The following is a 21594-nucleotide window of genomic DNA, read 5'->3' on the forward strand; positions in this document are numbered from 1 at the left end:
ATGTTTTTTTTTATAAAAAAAACTTTATAAAAAGTATTAGAAACACAGTAAATCGATATAGGTACAGATGGACGTATTGTGTATTGGGCATTATAAGCTAAAATAGTCATACTAATATTCATATTTTTACAACTATACTAATTGTTTTGTCTGTTATTTATATTAAGAATGCAACTATTCATTTTTACCTAAATTAAATAAACATAAAATCTTATATAGTTATGAACATAATGTATTATATAGTGAGCATTCAGAATCTGAAACATAATTTGAGGATGACGTAGATTAAAACAAAGAAAATGGAAAGCATCAAATCAACCAGTTTCAGAAAGACGGTCCTCTCTTACTGGTAATTTTGTAGCACTAAAGGATGGGAAAACATGGTATCTCGGAGAAATAGTAGAAGTTGACCATAAAGGCAAGAAGGGCATGGCAAGAAGGGTTGGAATAAATAAATTTGTTTTTCCGGAAAACAAAGCGAGTATTGGTATGATAATCTAGCTATATTATGCACAATAGACCTGCACTTATATCAAAACGATCATTTTTTGTTCAAGATAAAGACGCCCTTACTGCCCATATAGCTGTAAGCCCATCTATGAAGTTGTTTTCCGTATTTTCCAAGCTTTTGTTTATCTGAAATATTCCATGAGATTTAGTTACTTGGGGAGGGGATACTTAAAGAAGCAGTTGAAGACTTTATTTGTAAATGAATCGGGGCTACGCTTTATGAGATCTATAAGTCATTTTTCAAAAACCACCTGTACTAAAGACAAGCTTGCAGACAATACAAAGACCGTAAAGGAAGTTTTTACTTTAGCCCATAATTAATTTTTGCTGCCTTTGGTATCTGCACTGATTTATGCTTCCAGCATATGAAAATTATGTGACGGAGATAAGAGATCAAATTTACGAATTTATTTTAAAACTTAGTTTGTACATGTTACAAAATTTTAACTTTTTGTACGATCCCCTTTACTTTATACTTATACAGGTATAGAGTGAAGGGGACAGGTTCAGTGGGAAAACTTACACTCACTTTGTATAAGTATTGCACAAAACTTTTTGACGTGCAGCACGACGTACTGTAATTTTAAGAAAAATCAAGCAATATTTGTAATTTATCTCGAAGGCAGGTGGTGCATCAAAGAGAAGTTTGTGTTTCTGTTTTAGTCTCCTTAAATCGAGCACTCAATTGAATAGAAAAGTTTCAATAGCAATTTAAAAGCGGTTTACTACGCAACTTATTCTTTCTGCGTTGCATCAAAACAGTATTAAGTAAATTGAGAAACAACGCTGGATCAAGGAAATGCTTTCTAAGTTATTCCTAAGTCATTTGTGCAGTGGAAATAGCATGGAAAACTCTGAAACGAGGGATATTTCCTTAAGAGGTTTAGTCGAAAATGCTGTCTCATAACGACTTTCTTTCGCGTTCGGATCGTTGTTGTGGTCTATGCATAAAAGATCATAAATATATTTCATTGCCCGTTTTCCTTAAACGTTTGTGTAGAAACTTTGATAAATGGTGTTTTTATCTTTGCGCGTCTGTCTTTTAGACGTTGAATTTTTCTTTTGAAACAGCATAGGGAGGCCGTTTTATTCTTGCAACGTCGTGTTTCTCAAAGGCATATTTCGGTTGTTACTCCTTTTTCGCTAAGAATGAAAATAATAATAATAATAATAATGGTGATATGTGCTGTCCCTTGTCTAACTGCAAAGTTGGAAAAATCTAATTTTATTGGGAAAGTTACAACTTATATTTATTTTCCGTCATTCATAAAACTTTCTAATCAGGTAATGTAAAAATGTATTGGCTATCATTTTCATAAACTGATTGATAATAACATAAATTTTCCCCCAACGAGGGGTACCTCGTTGGGAGACCGCGAAAGGTCACTGTAACCTTCCAAAAACATCCTTATTTGGCAAATTTTAGCTGACGGTTCGAGAAATTTGGAGACAGTACTACAAAGTTTTGCTCTTATTCAAAAAAAAAAAAAAAAAAAAATACAATGATGCTACTATCTGACCACGGATTGTGTGGAAAGTCAAACATCCGGTTTACAGGCGGAAATGGACGCATCTATTAGTTTTTAGGTATGTCAGCTTTTGCAGATGTATGTTAGCCTCTAAATTAAGCAGAGTCGCATTCAACTGAGCGGAACACGCGCATTAAATTTTTACTTTTCTCCCTCATTCAGATTGACTGGTCTGAATTGGACGTTTGCCAATTCCATACAATCCGTGGTTGAACAGTATACTCTCTCATATTAAACCATGCGTTAAATTTTGAGTTTCATTCGGCAAACTGAAAATTCCCTAATTTTAAGTTCGGGGTGTCTCTGTCTCTAATACAGTCACACCCGTCTGTATCGCAAAGTCTAGGGACTAAATAACAATTACGATTTTTTCTTTTCGTCAATTCGTAATAAAAAAAATAAATAATGCTCTGCTAAACGGGAAAGGGGGTTACATCTGTTACGTTATAATAGCCAATAGCGGATTTTAGGGGGGAGGGGCAAAAGAATGAATTAATTTCACTATTCTATTTATTACTTCTTAATTGACCTATCTTTTGCATTTTTTACGTAGTTAATTCAAAAGAACACAAAACACATACATCATATTTTGAATAAAAGCATTTTTGTTTGCTAAAGAAGCATTACTGGAGTCAGAGACCCAGAGTTGCAGAATACATTTAACTCACTGGTTTCGTACAGGGGCGGATCTAGAGGAGGGCCATGGGGGCCATGGCCCCTCCCAAAGCCTTGTGATTGTAGGAATTTTCTTGTACGAATCTTCTCTCCCTTTCTAAAATATGTATAAATATAGTTAAAAATCGAATTTTTAGAGCCTCAAAGACAAAATATTTCCAGGAAGGAAGGATTCTAAGCACCTTCGCACTTCCTTAAACGTAAGCAAACATTACCTAAAGGTGCATTTTTAGGCTGGACAGCTGAAGAGTTAGAAGGGCACCCCTCCTCTTCTAACTTCTCAATGTATAATAACAGAATATTTTGGTTTCTAAGCTTTATTTTCAAAAAGTATTTTGGGACCAGCGCTCGAAACCTGACCTTTCTCCGTACATCATTAAAAATAGACAAAATGCGTTTTTAGTTTCCTAATTTTGAAAAATTACTCGAAAATTTAAATTTTGAAACAGTTACGAGTGAGATTCCTAAATCCACCCCCTCACCAAATGCTCGTTACCCCGAAAATTGAGTTTTTAAAACTTCATTTTAATAAAATTTCTGAGAGTTATCAGTGTCCAATTTCCCAATAGGCAGAGTAGACAGTTACCTAGGGCGGCAAACTTCTCAGGGGCTGCAAATTTGCTATTATAATACACATTTGAATTAAATTGTTATTCTTGAAAGTAAAATATTAGCATTCTTTCATTTTCCACAGAGACAATCTTTTCTTGTCATTTAATAGTGATTACTTTCACACATCTTATGAAAGTCAAATGTTTTTCAATCATGGTATTTGCCGAATCGTCAACAAAATTTGCCGAATAAAAATTTTTTTGGGAGATCACTGTGATCATTTCATCGGGGCGCCTCAGAATGTGAAACGCGATCATTTCTTCATAAGTTTGACAGTTTAAACCTGGGGAACACTTTTTTACGTTTTTTTGAGTCAAGGATATTTTGCTTCTTTTAGGGGGGAGGAGGCGGCAGATTTCAAATTTGCCTAGGGGCGGCATGAAACTCAATTCGACCCTGGGGAGTTAGTTCAAAAATTTCGGATGGCCCCTCCCAAAACAATCGGCTGGATCCGCCACTGGGTTTCGAATTCAAGAGACCGTATTATCCCGATTTGTCCTCTAATTCTTTGATGGGTTCTTGGAATCAATAACTAACATTTAAAGGAAAAAAATGTGTAGGTGCACCTAAAAGAGTCATTTTGATCCAGGAACCTATTTACGAAGTAATAGATTTATTTTTCAGCTAATAAAAAATGCAAAATGAAAGAAATCATATGGTAGTTTCTTGGAAGAACCACGATTTTTAATGGAAACGGCACGTAGTATCAATATGTTATCTCAACTGTATCATGGCTTTAAGAACATATCAGTAACTGTTTTGAAATTCACACAGAAAGTTTCTGAATTCATCAGTAAAACTTCTATGTTATAAAGTTATGATTTTCTTTATAAATTAACTAAAAAACTCAAGTGAGGTATGGGTTTATTTAATAACCTTGCTCTCGTGTTATAATCATTATGACAATGTTCCTAATTAAAGCCGCAGGCCTACTAAGCAGAGCCTAATGCTCTTACGCCAAAAAAACTCAATCAAACCTAATTAAAGCCGCTCATTGTCTAGCATTTCGGTGACATTATATTGGGTTTAGTATTTAATAGGCTTGAAACGTTAAAGATGTTTTCCGTCCGCATTCACAGTACATAGGGCATAATATGTTTATGTACTTAGAAGTGGATTCATTGACCAGAAGAAATCCTAAAAAAAAAATTAAAAAAATAAAAATAATAAAAAAAAAAAAATAATAATAATAATAAACACATTTAAAAATGAAGTCATTAAAACTTAGTTATGAAACATCAAAGGCGGCGGGGAGGGGGAGGACTATTCAATTTCCCCTGCCCCCCCCCCAAAAAAAAAAAAAAAATTCTATATCCGCCCCTGGTTATAGCCATAAGTTGACTAAACGGGCACGGCTGCATTCATGTTTTGGTTCTTTACTTATTTATTTGTTTATTTATTTATTTATATATTTATTTTTTTCATCCTTTAAGGAACAATTAAAGTGTTATGCATTTCTTTTCTTTGATATCATAAAGAAAGAAATGTTTCATTCGTGAGACATTTTGTCCATCTTCATTTTAAGTCGGTCATAAAAATGAAAAAAATAAATATTTTATGAAAGTACTTCATTTACGAATTTAGACGCCTATATTTTATGTACTCTTTCAGTACTCGCGTTTCTTTTCCAAAAGTCGAGTTCCTTTTCACAACAATTTTTTTTCCTACGCTAAACTTTAGAAATAAAACGGGAAGAAAATGAAAAGTTAATTGAAAAAACGATCGGGTGAATAATTTGCTTGTCGAAAAAGCTTGTCGGTAGTTCTTCTTCATACTCCCTCCACCCTCACCACCACCAGTGATTTACGCATGTGTGGTCACTGATTAAAATTAAAGAAATATTTCCTAGAAGAAACAATTATTTTTATAAATATTTTTTTTTTCAAGTATAACTAAAGTTCTTACGCAATTTTTTTTTCTTTTTCAGACATTCTGTTATAAATCACTTCTTGTTGGCGCATTTCTTTCAACTGCATTAAAAACTGTCATTTCTTCATCGTAGAGAATTTATGCGTTGAAGGAAAAAAAAACACACCAATAACAAATACTACCACTGAGGCTGCACGCATTGCACTACTACAATTTTATGTGCAGATGTGTTTCGGTATTACAAAGAACTGATTTTTCAATGAAATGTGCTACAATACAACCTCGCTTATCCAGACTAACTAGGACCAGAGGCAATCCGGATAAACGAAAATCTGGATAACATGGCTAATAAGCAAAAACTTATCCTTATTACAGAAAAAAAAAGCTAAACTGCTGAAAAGTCCCTGATTTTTCTTATTCAGACAAACCAAACAAGTGACGGTATTGGTGTAGCAAAACATGTGACGTAGAAAGCTTCCACAAAAAAAGAGTTTTTGATGAAAGTGGAAAAAAACAGTTAAAACCACCTTGGAAAAAATACCTTTTTTACTACTCCACAAAAAGTATAAAATGATTTATTTACAAGGATATAACAATAACTTTAATAGTTTTTCAATTAAATATACTGATTGAAAAGCATGAGAAAAAATTGAAGCTTCGTGTGTATGCTTCTTTGAAAATTATGGTTTCTGCGTTGGATAAAAAATAACATACTTACCTCACGAGAATATGCTTTACTGTTAAAGATATACATGAAGCCTTCGTTATACAAATTAATTTATGTATAACTAAGACTTCATAAATATTTTTCATGTTTTTCTTAGCACACAAGTCTTTTAAATTTCCAATCGAAGGTTTTTTGCAATATTATATGTGAAGTTAATTCATAATAGTTTGAATACTGTAAATTAAATATGTACTAGCTTTAAATGCATCTTTTTGACTTATAATGTAACGTGTTTAATTTGGCTCCATCTTTTTCTTCATTCGTACCACATCCTTGATTTTTGCTGTGGAAAGTCTTTGAAAATGCTTGATTTTTACTCTGCAATAGCATACTTACCCTAGCCCCAGGGTTCAAAAATATCATGATCTTTTCGAAATTATCCGATATTTTGATATATATCGGATATTTTGATATATATATCCCATATTTTCATTCAGCATAAACTAAAGTCTTCAAAATAGTAATGCATCCACAAATCATTCTTTATTTTCTTACATTATTAATACAATATGTAGACTTAAAGTTAAGGTTTCTTTTATTATTTATATCTAATATTTCATTTTACATTTTTGTCAATTTTAATGGAGTTCATTTTGCATTAGTTGTTTTACTCATTTTTCTTCCATTTGCTACCTTTACACAGGAATATGATTCAGAAATAAGAAATATGCATTAGTTGGGGTGCAGAGTCATAAAACATTTTCGTTTTTCCTGACCAACGTTTAATATTTAATTAGGCACTATTATGTAACAATAATATAACAATATTAATATGAATTAAAATTGTTACATTACTAATAATTTTATGAATATAAAATAAAAAAAGAATATTATATTACTTTGTTATATTAATGATGTATTAATGCGTCATAAAAAATAATACATGACTTTTGGTTATGTTTAATAATAAATGAATGTTTTAATAAGAAGACGACCCCCGAAAAAACTTTATAGCCGCCTCCCCCTCCCCCTTTTTTTTGACTTTACAATATTCTTGTTGAATTGAAACATTTTATGCGTCTCCAGTACAAATAACTTTTAAATAAGAAGTGTTGCTTTTTCTCCCAGAATTTTCTAACACAAGACGGATTATGCAAAGCTTGCCCCTCTCTGAGCTCAATATAAATCCTACTGAAACTGTTATCCCTCTTTTGAAATGTATTTCAGTGTATTAATATTTCAGCTTAGTAAACAGTTTGTCCCATAGCCCTTGCCAAACGTTTTATCTCAGACTCTTTGCTTCTGTTGGCCCGTTGTGTTCCTGTTTTGCATCAGTGATAAGCAGCTAATTTTCGTATTTAAAATGCATTTAAACATTCTTGTGAATGCTTAGATGCATTTTATTTTCAAATGCGCGTAAATAAATGAATTCCCAACGAGATTCTTTCTTAATCCTTTGACTTACAACAACGTTTCAGAGGCGTCAAAGATTCTGTAATGGCACACAAAATGAATGACATCCCAAAACAGCCAAAAATCTTTAACGGCAAATGAAAAAAAAATGACGTTTCGGAGACTCTGCAATGGTACTAGAAATGAGTGAAGTCTGGGATACATGAAAGTCAACAATGGTAAACGAAATAAATGATAGTGTCTGTAAAGGCACTTGAAAGGAGTGACGTCCTGCACTGTTAAAAAAATTTCCTGAAAATAACATATAAAGTAGCGGCAGCAAAGTTGCCGTAAATATTACGTTTCCGTTAAATTATTTTCCGTGACTTAACAGAAGTTCCATTTCTCATTTCTCCGTTCTGTTCTGTTCTTCCATTTATAAATTTTCCGTGATTTAACGAAAATTCCATTTCTCTTCTTTCCGTTGATCTATTTTTCCGTATTTAAATTTTCCGTTCATCTATTTTTCCGTTTTTAAATTTTCTGTGTCTTTACAGAACTTTCGGTTCTTGATTTTTCGTTGCGCTATTTTTTCGTTTCTCATTTTCACATATTTTACTGAAATTTCATTCTCGTATTTCTACCCTATGTTTAAAATGATATATAATAGAAAAATAGTTTAACTATTCAAAAACTATTATTTTTTTTAATTTGTATTTATTACTAAAATATATTTTAAGTGAAATTTTTGCTTGATAACTTACCTTTCACGCATCTATCTCGAAATTCGCACCTTCAGATGAATAAAAATAATCGAAAAGTACCAACAAGGAAATTAGTGGATTTGAATATAACATCAATTTTTGATGCTGATACTGTTCGATATTTCCTTCCACATCCCTCGTACACATTCTGGCGTGGCAGGGAAAAGCATACATGAAAAATAGAATATTTTTATTTGGAGAATGAGTCAAATAAAATACCATTAAAAACCGGTTGACTTTATCATGGAATAATATACCTGATGGAGAGTACCGCATACCAATTTACTGTGTTTAAAAACAGAATCATTGACATACACGTAAAGAATTTTTTGCTCAGATGATGTATACCCCCCCCCCTCCCGGTGATTTCGGCATTTTTCACTCATTGGAATAGCAACATAGATTTTTAGTGCATAAGCATTATATTTAGGCTAAACATATCAATCAGTTCGTTTTACCCGAAATGATTTTACAAGAAACTTGCAATAATCTCAAATAAGTTGTTGGATGAGATCCTAAGGAAATAAATTAAATAATTTATATTTTTTATTATAAATGAAATACCGAAAGGAGTAATGAATGTTTCCAGATTTCTAAGTAGTCAAGAAAACTTATTCTTGTCAAAATTGTAATTGTATTTTCAAAGATTAACAATCTGCTATGGCTTTTCGCAAAAAATATAACAGCAAGAAATACTTTTATTTAGAGATCCAAAATGTTTACTTTCAATCTGTCAAAAAAAAAAAAAAAAAACTGAGTGATTTTTTTTTCTGTCTTGCTCGCACACTACGATAATCTCCGGTTGATATGAAATGTTGGCATTTAACGTTTTAATGATTTTCAAGAATACAACGCGTTAGAGCAAAAACAGTAACTTTATAATAGTTCTATAAATTCTAAATCAGCTACCATCGAAATTCTATTAAATGCATATTAACAAGAAAAATACATTTGTTTATTAACATGTACAAAGATATTCAACAATACTTACATGTGACCAGCGGTGCTAAATTTAAGTGTCTCCATTGCATCTGGATACAAGTAATCCAATAGCCTTTATTTTAAATGGATAACACGGGATCCTAAAACTATTCTCACCGCTAGAACACACAATATGACTAACGAATAGAATTGTTCGAAGTATTGAGCAAAATAATACACCGCAATAATATTCTAATACTGACTCAGTAAAATCCACATCAAATCATCAGGGCGATCAAAACACATCTGCCAGTCTAAAAATGGCGCGAACATTTTTCCAAAACATTTTTCCAAACCTACAAAGCTCAAAGGCGTATAAACAATTTCGACATAACGAGTATATTACTCTCCAGACATGAAATAGCAAGCTATCTATTTTGTCTACAGCATCCGAGTTGTTATTCTAAATATGCTTTTAATTAGCAAAATGTAACAGTGCGATTAATAAGCACTATCAATAAGGGATGTTTATCATCACTTGAAGACTAATCAGAGCAAAGTACAGCACAGCGGCAATCCTTGAAATGGAAAAATTCCGTTTTCGTTGGGATGTTTACGTTGTTGTAAGGAAAAAATACGTTTTGAAGCATCACGGAAATATTCTATTAAAATCAGTCAGAAAACTACCTGAACTTTCAGGGTTTTTTTAACAGTGTGGTCTCGGAGACATCAAAGACACAAGAAATGAGTAACGTTTTCCGGACGTCGTTTTATGCAAAGGGCTATATTGTAAAGTTTGTGACAAGATGATTTTGGTTTTTGAGGGCCGTGGTAGCCCGATCGGTAGAGTGTCGGATTCGGGGCCGGAGGGTCCTGAGTTTGAACCTCGATGGTCGAAGACTCACCGTCGTCATTAAAGGGGACTGGGCGACGTTAAATATACTCGTGGTCTCAATGTCCACCAAGTGAGACGATACCTCTGGGGGTGCTAGCACCAGGTAGCTATTAGCTCCTGGTCTAGTTCTGAATTCTCATTAACTGTTCGATCCGGTGATGGTGCTGCCATCTATCGGTATAAAAAATAATGGAGGCAAGGCACTTAGTATGCAGTCCTCGACATAAATACAGTTGTAGTCAGTTGTGACTCGGAATCGAAATCGAAATCGAAAGATGATTTTGTTAGAATGCAAAATGATTAAAGAGAAATTGTTCTCCAGAAGTTCCTTATGTGCATAATAACCTTAATGTTTTCTTCCTTGACAGAAAAAATCCAGAAGAAGTATGGTGACATGAAAGGTGAGCTGATCCTGGTCGACATGGTGAAGGGGTCGAACAAACTGGGCTTGAGTCTGGCCGGCAACAAGGACCGCACCAAGATGAGCGTCTTCGTCTGCGGCATGCACCCCAACGGCATGGCATACAAGGACGGACGCATTAGGATAGGAGATGAACTCCTAGAGGTAAGCATAGACCTTCAAGAACTACACATCATATATTCAGTAAGTTACCGCCCTATAGCCAGGGCTAAGGCAGAAATACATGAAATACACCTCCAGCTCAGTCAATTCCAGCCGAGGACTGCCTTAGCCCTGACTATAGGGCTTACTTGAACTTGGGTTACTTACTGAATATACCTGCCTTTGCCTTCAAAATTCGAGTTGAACCGAACCATTGTTTCGGTCACTCGTCTGGTCAGTGCTAATTCTGTATTAGCTACCAGTTTGTTTGGCACTCTTGGCTTCCTTAAGAGGTTTTCCACCTACTGTTCAGTCACTCCTATGCCGGGCTGATGAGTGCTAATAAGCACGAAACTGCAGTCCTCGGCTGGAATTGACTGAGCTGGCGGTGTATTTCATATACACATCATATGGATTTCATATTAGGGTCATTCTTCAAAAAGTGTAACTTTTCTGTCACACGCCTTTTACAGTAAAAACTTTAAGGAACAATTCATTTAACAATGATTTTTAATTTCCTCAAAAATATATCTATTCAAATCTGCCAACAATTTTTTTAATAATAATTTTTATTTTAGCATATTTTTGGTTCACAACATGTGAATTCTCACCTCCGTGGCATGTCACGCACCTTGTGTGATTATGTTGCTTAATAACTTGTTTAATTAAAAGTATATACTTATTTATTTGTTGTTCCTTTCACAAGTGTCTCAAATACTATTTGTTTAAGTATATTTAATTTTTTAATTTGTTTTAGTAGGACAAGGGGTCATATCACAAATAAACTCTCCTCCGTTACCTAAACACAAAATGCCATTCCTTATTAACACGTGGCAGTAATGACATCAAAATTTATTTTCCATGATACAAGGGAACCCCTTTCCTTCGAAAAACAAGAAGATAGATTTTGCTTTAAAAACTTAGTGTGGTTATTCTGACTCCTCACCTCCGTGAACTTGAATTTCAAGGATGTAAATTCATGTAAAAAAAGAAGTGAACATGTTTTCATATGCTTAACATGTGCAGATTGTAGCAACGAAGAAAAAAAATTCCCTGAAAAATGTATCTATTAGGCCTATATTAATGGAAAATTCCTCACCTCCGTGACAGACCTTATCAATGTCATTATTTCTGAGGTGAAAATAAATGATGGAGGGGAAATACATCAAGAAGAAGCATTCTACCAAAATTATAAATTACCAGTATATCCTCAAATTTACTATTTTTTAACATACATTTGAAACTAAATTAAGCCGTACTTTAATTAAGACAGCTTAATATTATACTCCCACTAATCATTAAAATAGCCGATTGTTTGCACAATTAACAAAATTACTACTTGGATAGAATTAGCCTCGATTTTTCAATATTAAAAGTTTTTTCTTTGTTTTTTTTTTTTCGTGAGCAATGCATTTTTTTTTTACTTTTTTTGTTTATGAGTAAAATGATTGGAACTTAGCTGGGCCATTGTTTACTGTTACTTCTAGTAGGTAACACTTTCCTGTAAGAAAGAAAAAAAAAAGGTCTCGAAATTGGAAAATATTTGCGTTCAAAAGTTACGTTTTCTGGAGAATGATCCATTAATCTCTTTTCTTCGTCCTGCTTGAAGCTCGTCATCATCGATTAAATAAATCGTTTTAGATCTAGGAGTGGAAACGTTGGTAGTTTTAAAAGCTTTTATTATGCTCGTATACTTACTCTATCCTGATATCAGTTTTATTAGGTAAAGCTTTTTAATCACAGCAGAGAAGAAAAATATGATTAAAGTTAATTGTTGATGAAGTTAACTTATTGCTTTCAAGACTGAACCTAAACAAGCAGATAATTGTGGACTACTGGAAATTTGTAAACTTTGCAAATACTGTAGGTTTTTGAGTCTTTCACCAATTCGAGTCATTGATTTCATAGGGTTTTTTCCCTCCACGATAAACTGTTTTTTACAAATCGATCGCCAATTATTGATTTTCCATCATATCATTTACCCACAGGTGAACGGTGTCGTCGTGTATGGGAGATGTCACTTGAACGCGTCGGCCATGATCAAAGGTCTCTCCGGTACTGCATACAAGATTCTACTGCTGAGGTAAGTTAGTAGTATCTATAGTTGGGGCTAGCCTAACCTGGCAGAACCCTATTTTAATCAGCGACTGCTGTACATAACCTAACCTGGCAGCGTCGTAATGCTGTGATTAGGATCTGCGTAGGCTTCACAAAGCTGTCAGGTTGGGTTTGCCCCAACTATAGTGACGAATGTTTGGAAATTGGACAACAGGTCAAAGCTGTCAAATATGTTTCAGGAAAAGGATATATTTTAAACGTATTTGGTGATGTTCCAAAAAGAAAACGCTAGTATTGGTTTGAAATCTGAGGAAAACATTTTTATCAAGTTTGGGTACTGTCCAACCACGGATTGCATGGAATTTTCAAGCGTCCAGATAAGACGAATCTATGTGAATAAAGGGGAAAAGTAAAAATTTGATGCTCCTATTCCACTTATTTGAATGAGACTGCTTCAGCAAAAGCTGACATCGGTAAAAAATAATAGATTCGTCCATTTCCGGCTGTAAAACGGATGTTTGTCTTTCCATGCAATCCGTGGTCAGACAGTAGTTGGGTTTGTTTATTAATTGTGCAATTTAACTTGTCCACGGCAGGTTTAGAGAGGTAGATGATAGTGTTAAGTAATGGGTTGTATACAAGTTTCTCCAATCTTACCGAACTGACACTATGCTTGTCATCTAATTTTCAGCTCTAAATCTAACTTTAATTTGGCAATCCAGGACCAAATGGTCGTCAATAAATCACATCACTTTAGTTTACTTACCTTACAAGTATATGAGCGCATACAGACGTCCGGTCGGTTGTAAACAAAAACAGAATTGCGCGACTGAATGTTATGCAGGTCTAACGTAAGAAATCAAATAAGACTTACCTTTTTGAGTTGCTAAGCTTAAGAACGAATTTACTTGGTCTTTAGAATCCGTGATGGTTTGAGTAGTAATGTTTGAAATGTGTTTTTTTTTTTTTTTTTTTTTTTTTTTTTTTAGGAGAGACGGTGCTGTGGACGAGATGGCTGTGAAGCCTTTAAACCAATTTCCATCCGAGCTTGACGAAGAGGTGAGCTTCTTGTTTTCCCTATGCGTTTGTCTTCACATGCGCGTAGAAATATTTTGCGCTTAAGATGGACAGTGCTGCATCAAATATGGAACATATCTGACACTTGAACGCAGTATTTTCCCGGCTTTTATTCCAACGATGACGTGTTTAATTCGAAACTACAGTTGACACTCGATTCAAGAAACTTCTAATTTTCGAACACTCCCGAATTTATGAACGATACACTTACCTCAAAAAGTCTTCCATTGAAACAATGAAATTTTTCATTCTTTTTTTACGAACTGGGAATGGCAAAAATCTCTTTCTTTTTGCGTACTCGATGTAAAGGACGAAGGAAGTAGCTCTTTCCTAAGAGCTCCAGCGCCAAGGACATTAAATCTCTTGAAAGAAGGTAACCCCTTTGACTTAAGTTGTAATTTTGTCTTCCCCCGCCTTTGCTTTTATTACTGCCAAGAAATTAAATTTGTTTGAAAGCAGTCAGCGTTGACCTTACGATCTAAATTTTTGAGGGTCTGTGTTTAGGTGCGTTTTTTTAGCTGTCAAAAAAAAAAACATATAAATTATGTATTAGTATCGATAAAACGTTCCTTGGTTTTTTGCGCACCATATGTAGTAGTATAGGAGAACATGGGGCAAAGTGAAATGGTGAAATATTTACTCTGCTTTCAGCTCCACCTATCTGTTTTTTTTTAAACTATGTAGTACCATATGTAGTCTATTCCAGTCAGCAAAAAAAAAAAAAAAAATACCGCCGAAGATTAAAGAATTTGGTAATACGGGCAATTTTAAAAAATTGATACTCATATTGTAATATTTTGTTGTAAGTTAAACATTATTTTTGTTTCTATAAAATGATAAAGTTCTTGTTATTAACATTTTGAATATTAATTGGGACCTCCTAATATTCAATGCAGTATTACTCTAATTAATATTAAGAATGTTTGTAATTTTAATAAATTGTACAATTAGTCAAGTACATAGGGGGCAAAGGGGATGGGGCAAAGTGAAATAGAGTTTGTTTCATTTACTCACTCAAACATTTAATACAAATCACTTAGGCTTTCATTTATTACATTTATTATACATTTACTTTCCTTCATTTAGTAATTCACTTATTTGTTCATTCATTCACTTATTTTCTTATTCATTCATTCTTTCACTCGCTCATTTATTGTTCTTCTATATTAATTGATTTATTCATTTAATTGTTCGTTATCTTTTCATTTATTCATTCAACCTCAAATTTACTGATTCTTTTGAGCATAAATATGTTTTATGATCGAATAGAAAATATTTTATTAGAAATTTAGCAAGTAATTTTATTTTTCACTTTGCCCTTTTTTCATCGTCTCAATAGGAAGTTTGTAAAATCGAGCGTGTCAACTATAGAACTGGAGTCTTTCGGGTTTTCTTTAGTTTGGAATGTATGTGCTTGGCATCAATCTCCAGGGACCAAATTTGCCTCATTCGGTCGAAAAGCTGAAATCTCTTTCCCAGACCTTCCGAGCGAACGGAGATATCTATTCCGTTAACTACGACGCTGATCCACCCGCAGTGAAGAGAATTGGACTGAGTGAAGCAAGATTAAGGCCCCTGGAAGACTATCCCCCCCCCCCCAAAGTGCACTGATAAAAATCAAGAATTTGCGCATATGACAAAGCATATTGAAGCTCTGGAGCCATTAACCCTTGAGGGGTGGTGGCTGTGCTGCAAAATCTCCAATTTATATATTTTTGTTTTCTCTTTTTCCCGAATTTTTTGGATCAAAATCATTTGTGGCCTTTTCTTTTATCTTTAATGAACAACGTCCTACAAAAGTATATTTTTCCGTTGCTCAATTTCTTAAAATCATCAAATTCTGAAGTTCTTGTTGAACTTTATAATAGTTTTTTTTTTCCAGATTTTATATATAAAATTTTTAATAAGCTCTGAAACAGTCAACCATTTTTCTTCATTTCCTCTGAGGTTACTCGGAGTATTTAACGAATACATACCTTTGTGCCGAAATTTTTTAATAAGCTCTGAAACAGTCAACCATTTTTCTTCATTTCCTCTGAGGTTACTCGGAGTATTTAACGAATACATACCTTTGTGCCGAAAATTAAAATAATCAATTAACCAACGTTTTGAAGAACAAAAATTACTCAGAGTATTGTTCTAAAAAATTAATATTCATTTTTGCATGCATAAACACGTTTTTTTCCTGCCTTATGTAGGCGTTGTTGAATAAATGTTGACACCACCCTTGCAAAAGAAATTCATAAAGAAAATTGTGAATAAAAGATCAATGTCTAGGTGATGAAGTAAACACACTCGGTGTTTTTTCATTGTATTTCAAAAAATTTATTGACTCGCCTCTCAAAAGAATAAACGCAAAAACAAACGACTGAATTAATTGAAATGTGATTTTTAACTGTGAATTGAACGAATAGCAAAAATGTCTCACCTTTTCCAAAATTCTTAGGTCTCATGGGCAATGTCATTTGCTTTTAAAAGTTAAAAAACCTATGTCTCAATATTTAGCAGTAAGACAACCAAAAAGAGTTTTAAGTTGGGTTTTATTTGTGTTTTTCTCCTTAACCAGAACGTGTGACTTAATACAGTTTCGTATTTAGCATGGGTGACACCCGGGATGGTAATTTATGGTGTCACCCCCACCCCCTCCACACACACACAAACTCAAAAAAAAGGGGGGGTATTATTCTAAGTAAGCATTGGAATTCATACAATTTTCAGTCTAAGTACTGACAATGTGGACCTTATTCCTGAGTATAGTATTCACTCTAGGGTCATTCCATACAGATTCAACGGATGAGTGCGCTCGACCATTTTTAATTTTTTTGAAACTCAAATCCCAAAAAGATGCATATGAATGATGTTTAAAACCACTTTTATTTTTTCTCTAAACTTAACCCTTGATTTTTTAGAGGTCATCAAAAGTGATTTTCGCAGTCAAAAATTGGACTTTTAGACCTTTGCATTTTGGCCAAAATCTATTTGAATTACATTTATGGCAGTTAATTTTACGCTTTGATGTTAAAGTGCATAAGATGATAGTCTTACATGCTGAGTTGCGTGGCTGTAACTTAATGATTAAAATAATGGCAACAGGTTAAAGTTCAAGGTCAAATGTAAAATTTTTACTCATTTCAAAGGGGGTGATTCCCCCAACTCGCGTAGGGGACGGAAACAAAATGAAATACGGCAAAACCTAATGACTGGAACCATGCTAATAAGAATATGTAACTGTTGCTGTGTGTTTGCTTACCCTTTATTGGTTACAGCCCCTCAAAGATCAGAAAAATGACAAAAAATGACATTTTTAGACCCCTGTAAACCAAAAGGGGATGGAATTAAAAATAAAATTTCCTGGCCAATTGAATATTCCATTCAAGTACTATACATGTTATATATATTGTTTTGTGTATTTGGTTTGTAAAAAAGATACAGGTCTTTGAAATTGAGCAATTTTGCTAGTTAATTTACGCACTAAAACAGAAGTAAAAAGTGTGAAAACTTTCTTAAATAGCCTATATAATATATTATACTGAAAAAACATATTTTAAGTATAAAACAACTATTTTAATTTGATAACTTAGAAATATTTGGACATGAATGAGTAGTTCATACTTGATTGACAGCTTAAGTAGTTAATTTATAGACTATCTACACACACAAATTTTCAATCCACACAAACATATGCTCTGTACATTAACATATCTAAATTGCCTTAAACATATGCAAAAACATTATGTATACAAAATTTTTAATTTTAAAAAGTGCGTTTTTTATTTCTTGTTTGAGTGTAGTTTTGAAAAAATGAATTCACCTAGTAGTCCTATAGTTGTACTGGTGACTCAAGTATGTGGCGTTTTGGAATGATTTACCAAGGCACATTCATAATTTGATACTTTGAAAATGTACTACGAGCAAAACAATGACAGGGGTTCTAAATTTAGTGATCAACACAAGCAATGTAATAACTTTTTTGACAATAATGGGCATTTTCTTTTAATAGTCATTTTAGTAACACACTATTCTTCATACCTGTTTCTAGGGGACAATAATTTTACAGTGATAATATTTAAATACGGTGGCATAAATTAGTGGTTAAATGTTGTATTGGGAATTTTATTTGCAGAGTCAAACCTTTAAGCTGTCAATCATGTATAACTACTCATTTATGATAAATGAATACCTTTGTGCAGAACAGTAAAGTAAGAAAAAACAACGTCAAAAAAAGCACAAATTGCCAATAACATCAGACACGTGTTTCGGCGTTACAGGGAACGCCTTTTTCCATGCAAAAAGTAATGAGCTTATGGATGTTTGACGTTGTTTTTTCTTACTCTACTCATTTATGTCCAAATATTTCTATGTTATTAAATTAAAATAATTATTTTTACACTTAAAATATTTTTTTACAGTAAAATATTTTACATAGAGCACACTGTCGGATGTCTTTTCATCCATAAGCTCATTATTTTTTGCATTGAAAAAGGCGTTCCCTGTAACGCCGAAACACGTGTCTGCTGTTATTGGCAATTTGTGCTTTTTCTGACGTTATTTTTTCTTACTTTACTCATTTGTGTAAAGATATTTCTAAGTTATGAAATTAAAATAATTATTTTTATACTTAAAATATATTGTGTATCTCTAATAATATATCTAAATAAATTTCCAGTATAATATATTACATAGAGCACACTATACGTAATTTAAGAAAGTGCAATGAATTTTTTACTTTTTATTTGTTTCAGTGTGTGAATTAACTAGCAAAATTGCTCAATTTCAAAGACCTGTATCTTTTTTTAAAACCAAATACACAAAACAATATATATGACATGTATAGTACTTGAATGGAATATTCAATTGGCCAAGAAATTTTATTTTTAATTCCATCCCCTTTTGGTTTACAGGGGTCTAAAAATGTCATTTTTTTTTTTCATTTTTCTGATCTTTGAGGGGCTGTAACCAATAAAGGGTAAGCAAACACACAGCAACAGTTACATATTCTTATTAGCATGGTTCCAGTGATTAGTTTTTGCTTAATTTCATTTTGTGTTTCCGTCCCCTACGTGAGTTATCCCCCTTTGAAATGAGTGAAAATTTTACATTTGACCTTGAACTTTAACCTGTTGCCATTTTTTTAATAATTAAGTTACAGCCACGTAACTCAGCATGTAAGACTATCATCTTATGCACTTTAACATCAAAGCGTAAAATTAACTGCCATAAATGTAATTCAAATAGATTTTGGCCAAAATGCAAAGGTCTAAAAGTCCAATTTTTGACTGCGAAAATCACTTTTGATGACCTCTAAAAAATCAAGGGTTAAGGTTAGAGAAAAAATAAAAGTGGTTTTAAACATCATTCATATGCATCTTTTTGGGATATGAGTTTCAAAAAAATTAAAAATGGTCGAGCGCACTCATCCGTTGAATCTGTATGAAATGATCCATCTATGATGTAGGTGGAAAACGGGGAAGAGGGGGTTCCGGGGGTTTTCCCCCCGAAATTTTTTTAAATTTGTAGTCTTAAAAATGCATTTTAGCTTCATATTTTTCAGAAACTTGCAATTCCACTTTGGGTGTCACCCCCCAGACGGGTGACACCTGGGGGTGGAGCGCCCCCCTCCCTCCCCGCCACTGCTTAATAGCTTCCAAATTTTATGTTCAAAATTTTATCTAAATGAATTCCGGGACTACATACCACCATATATTGTATGTCCGGACCTAACGCGGAAGTTCCTGAACTAAGTCCGCATTATGGCAATTAATCTGAGATTTCATCTGCCTCAGAAGCTAAAATGTCTGGCAATAGAAAAAAATGGACAAAACTACTTGGAGTGATTTTAGACCACTAACTCACACAATCTGTAAAAAAGTTGAAAAAATTGTTCATTGTATATTACTTGAAAATCAGCTTTTTGACGGTGTTACTCATTTTCTTTACAGGCTACTGAAGACAAGTACTGCCATTACAGGGGCATGCGCACGGTCACAGTCAGAAAGGTAATTGCTCATATTTTGTTCAATATTTTAGATTTTTTTTTTTAACTATGAAGCACACAACAAATGAACTTTGTAACATAAATTTAAAAAAAAAAAAAAACCTGCTATCTGTATTAATGTTAAGATATACCATTTGATTTACATTAAGGGGATCGAAAAATAATGTCGGTGCTTTTTTTTTTAATTATTTATTCGCGACAAGTTCAAGCGAATAAATGCTTAAGCAGTTTTTATTTTAATCAATGATATAATCCCCCCCCCCCCCTTTTAAGCAAACTGTGGCCGCCTAATGTGTTAAGTTTTCAACATCTGACCGACGAAAATTTATTGGTTTTGGAGCAAAATGTCTGAAAATAACATCCTGGGTGTCAGTCAAATTTTCTAGTAGCGCAGAAAGTCAGCTTCATGGAAATCAGCTGATGCAGTATCAAGCGAGTGTGGGGAATGAGGCAAGCAATTCAATAGCTTTTGCACGGATCACCATGAACAGTATAGTCTCACATCATCATGCTTCGGAATTACGCCTTTTCTGTTGGCAGACGCTAGAAACTGTTCACTCGATTGATTCAACTGTTCACAGTGAAGGCCTGCATTTATAGTTTGTTCAGGTTTCAATTTTTAAAATTAAAGACTCTGCGAATACTCCGCCAAACGCAGAACAGCGCCTTTTTAGCATAGCAACTTTTTTCTGTAGAACCTCTTCATGGCGATTCATTTGGAGAGCAATTTTTTAAATTGCAATTTTTAATTGCTCGACTGTCCCTTTTCACTAGTTGCACTTTTGTGTACATACCCTTATTTTTTTATTCGGCAAGATTTGAATTCCATTCGGCAAAATATATTCCAACTGCGAACAAATGACCCTTGTCAATCATTTGAGAAAACGGGAACATTTCTTAAAATAGGTTGCGAAGGAAGAAAGGACACGTGCCATATTTTGGAGTTTAGCAACATTTTGGCGATATGAAAAAAAAATTACTCTTACTATACTTTCTTTATGTAATTATTTAGACCTAAACGATTTATGTTGTGGCAATAACTGCGTTGAGTTGGCGAAAACGTAAAAATGACAAGTCTTGCATTCGTTACTGCAACCTTACTCGAGCCAATTTTCAATTGAAATTAATTATTAAAGCATTGTTATCTCTGGCCAATGGCTGCTGAACGAAGTAAAACCAAGGCCCACACCCACTTACGTAGGATGTGATCTCTCCAATGAGAAAACTGCCTTGACCACACAAAATTAAAATGTTTTACCTCTTTGGCTATTTTCTTAAATTCCAAGGTGACGCATTCAATCTATAGAATCAATGATGCACTTGCAAATTCCGTTCCAACTTTTATCTTCATATCGCCTCTTCACGAAAATGGACAATTCTGAAACGGAGCGGAGCAAAAGCTCAACTTTTCGTGGTCAGACTATAGGAATTTCTGCCCTTAAAAAAACTTAAGTTTGGGGCTCCCCTATTTGCGTTTTCAGTTGCATCATTCATTAAAAAGGAAAATTTGCTAAATTTTATTTGTTTGAACTCAACGTGTAAAAGTAACTAACATTGCTATCCGGTCCGCTTAAAAGTAAGATACAGTGCAGTCTTCAATAAAATAAACGATTTATTAAAACTAAGCTCCCTTAAGAATAACTAGTGTCAAAGTTTTTGTAAAGATATTGTTCCACGAAATATGCAACAATTTCTATACTTGAATTGTTATTCTAAGTAATATTTTGAAATTGCATTTTGTTACCATGTGCATACTTTTAGAGCACAGTACACTTTACCCTCTGTGAAATTTCTCTTAAATTCTCCAATAATTCTCTGCATGCTGTGACTCAAAGTATTGATGTTTGGAATGCTATTAATCTATCTATCTCTTTTTGACCATGTATTTACTGAGTAAGAGTGCCTTTAATTTGTGAAGTAAAGCTTGAAGTTTATAAATATGCAAAAAATATGCACTTCTCACTTCTTTTCTCTTCTATCTCATGTACAGTTTTGATGATATATATACATGTACATTTTTATATATATGCTATTGTAAAAGTGCCGTTGCATGGTCTATTATATCTTG

The 21594-nt window shown here is 33.5% G+C and overlaps 1 protein-coding gene across 1 annotated transcript in view; it reads left to right on the plus strand.

Annotated features, from left to right (window-relative positions):
- The window catches only part of LOC129216269 (multiple PDZ domain protein-like), a 125045-nt gene that overhangs the window by 36181 nt on the left and 67270 nt on the right, over positions 1-21594 (plus strand). Inside the window, 4 exon segments of the mRNA XM_054850474.1 lie at positions 10203-10399; positions 12385-12479; positions 13444-13513; positions 19471-19527. Coding sequence (XP_054706449.1) covers positions 10203-10399; positions 12385-12479; positions 13444-13513; positions 19471-19527 — 419 coding nt within the window.

This window comes from Uloborus diversus, chromosome 2 (genome assembly GCF_026930045.1).
Source record: "Uloborus diversus isolate 005 chromosome 2, Udiv.v.3.1, whole genome shotgun sequence".
Lineage (NCBI taxonomy): Eukaryota > Metazoa > Arthropoda > Arachnida > Araneae > Uloboridae > Uloborus > Uloborus diversus.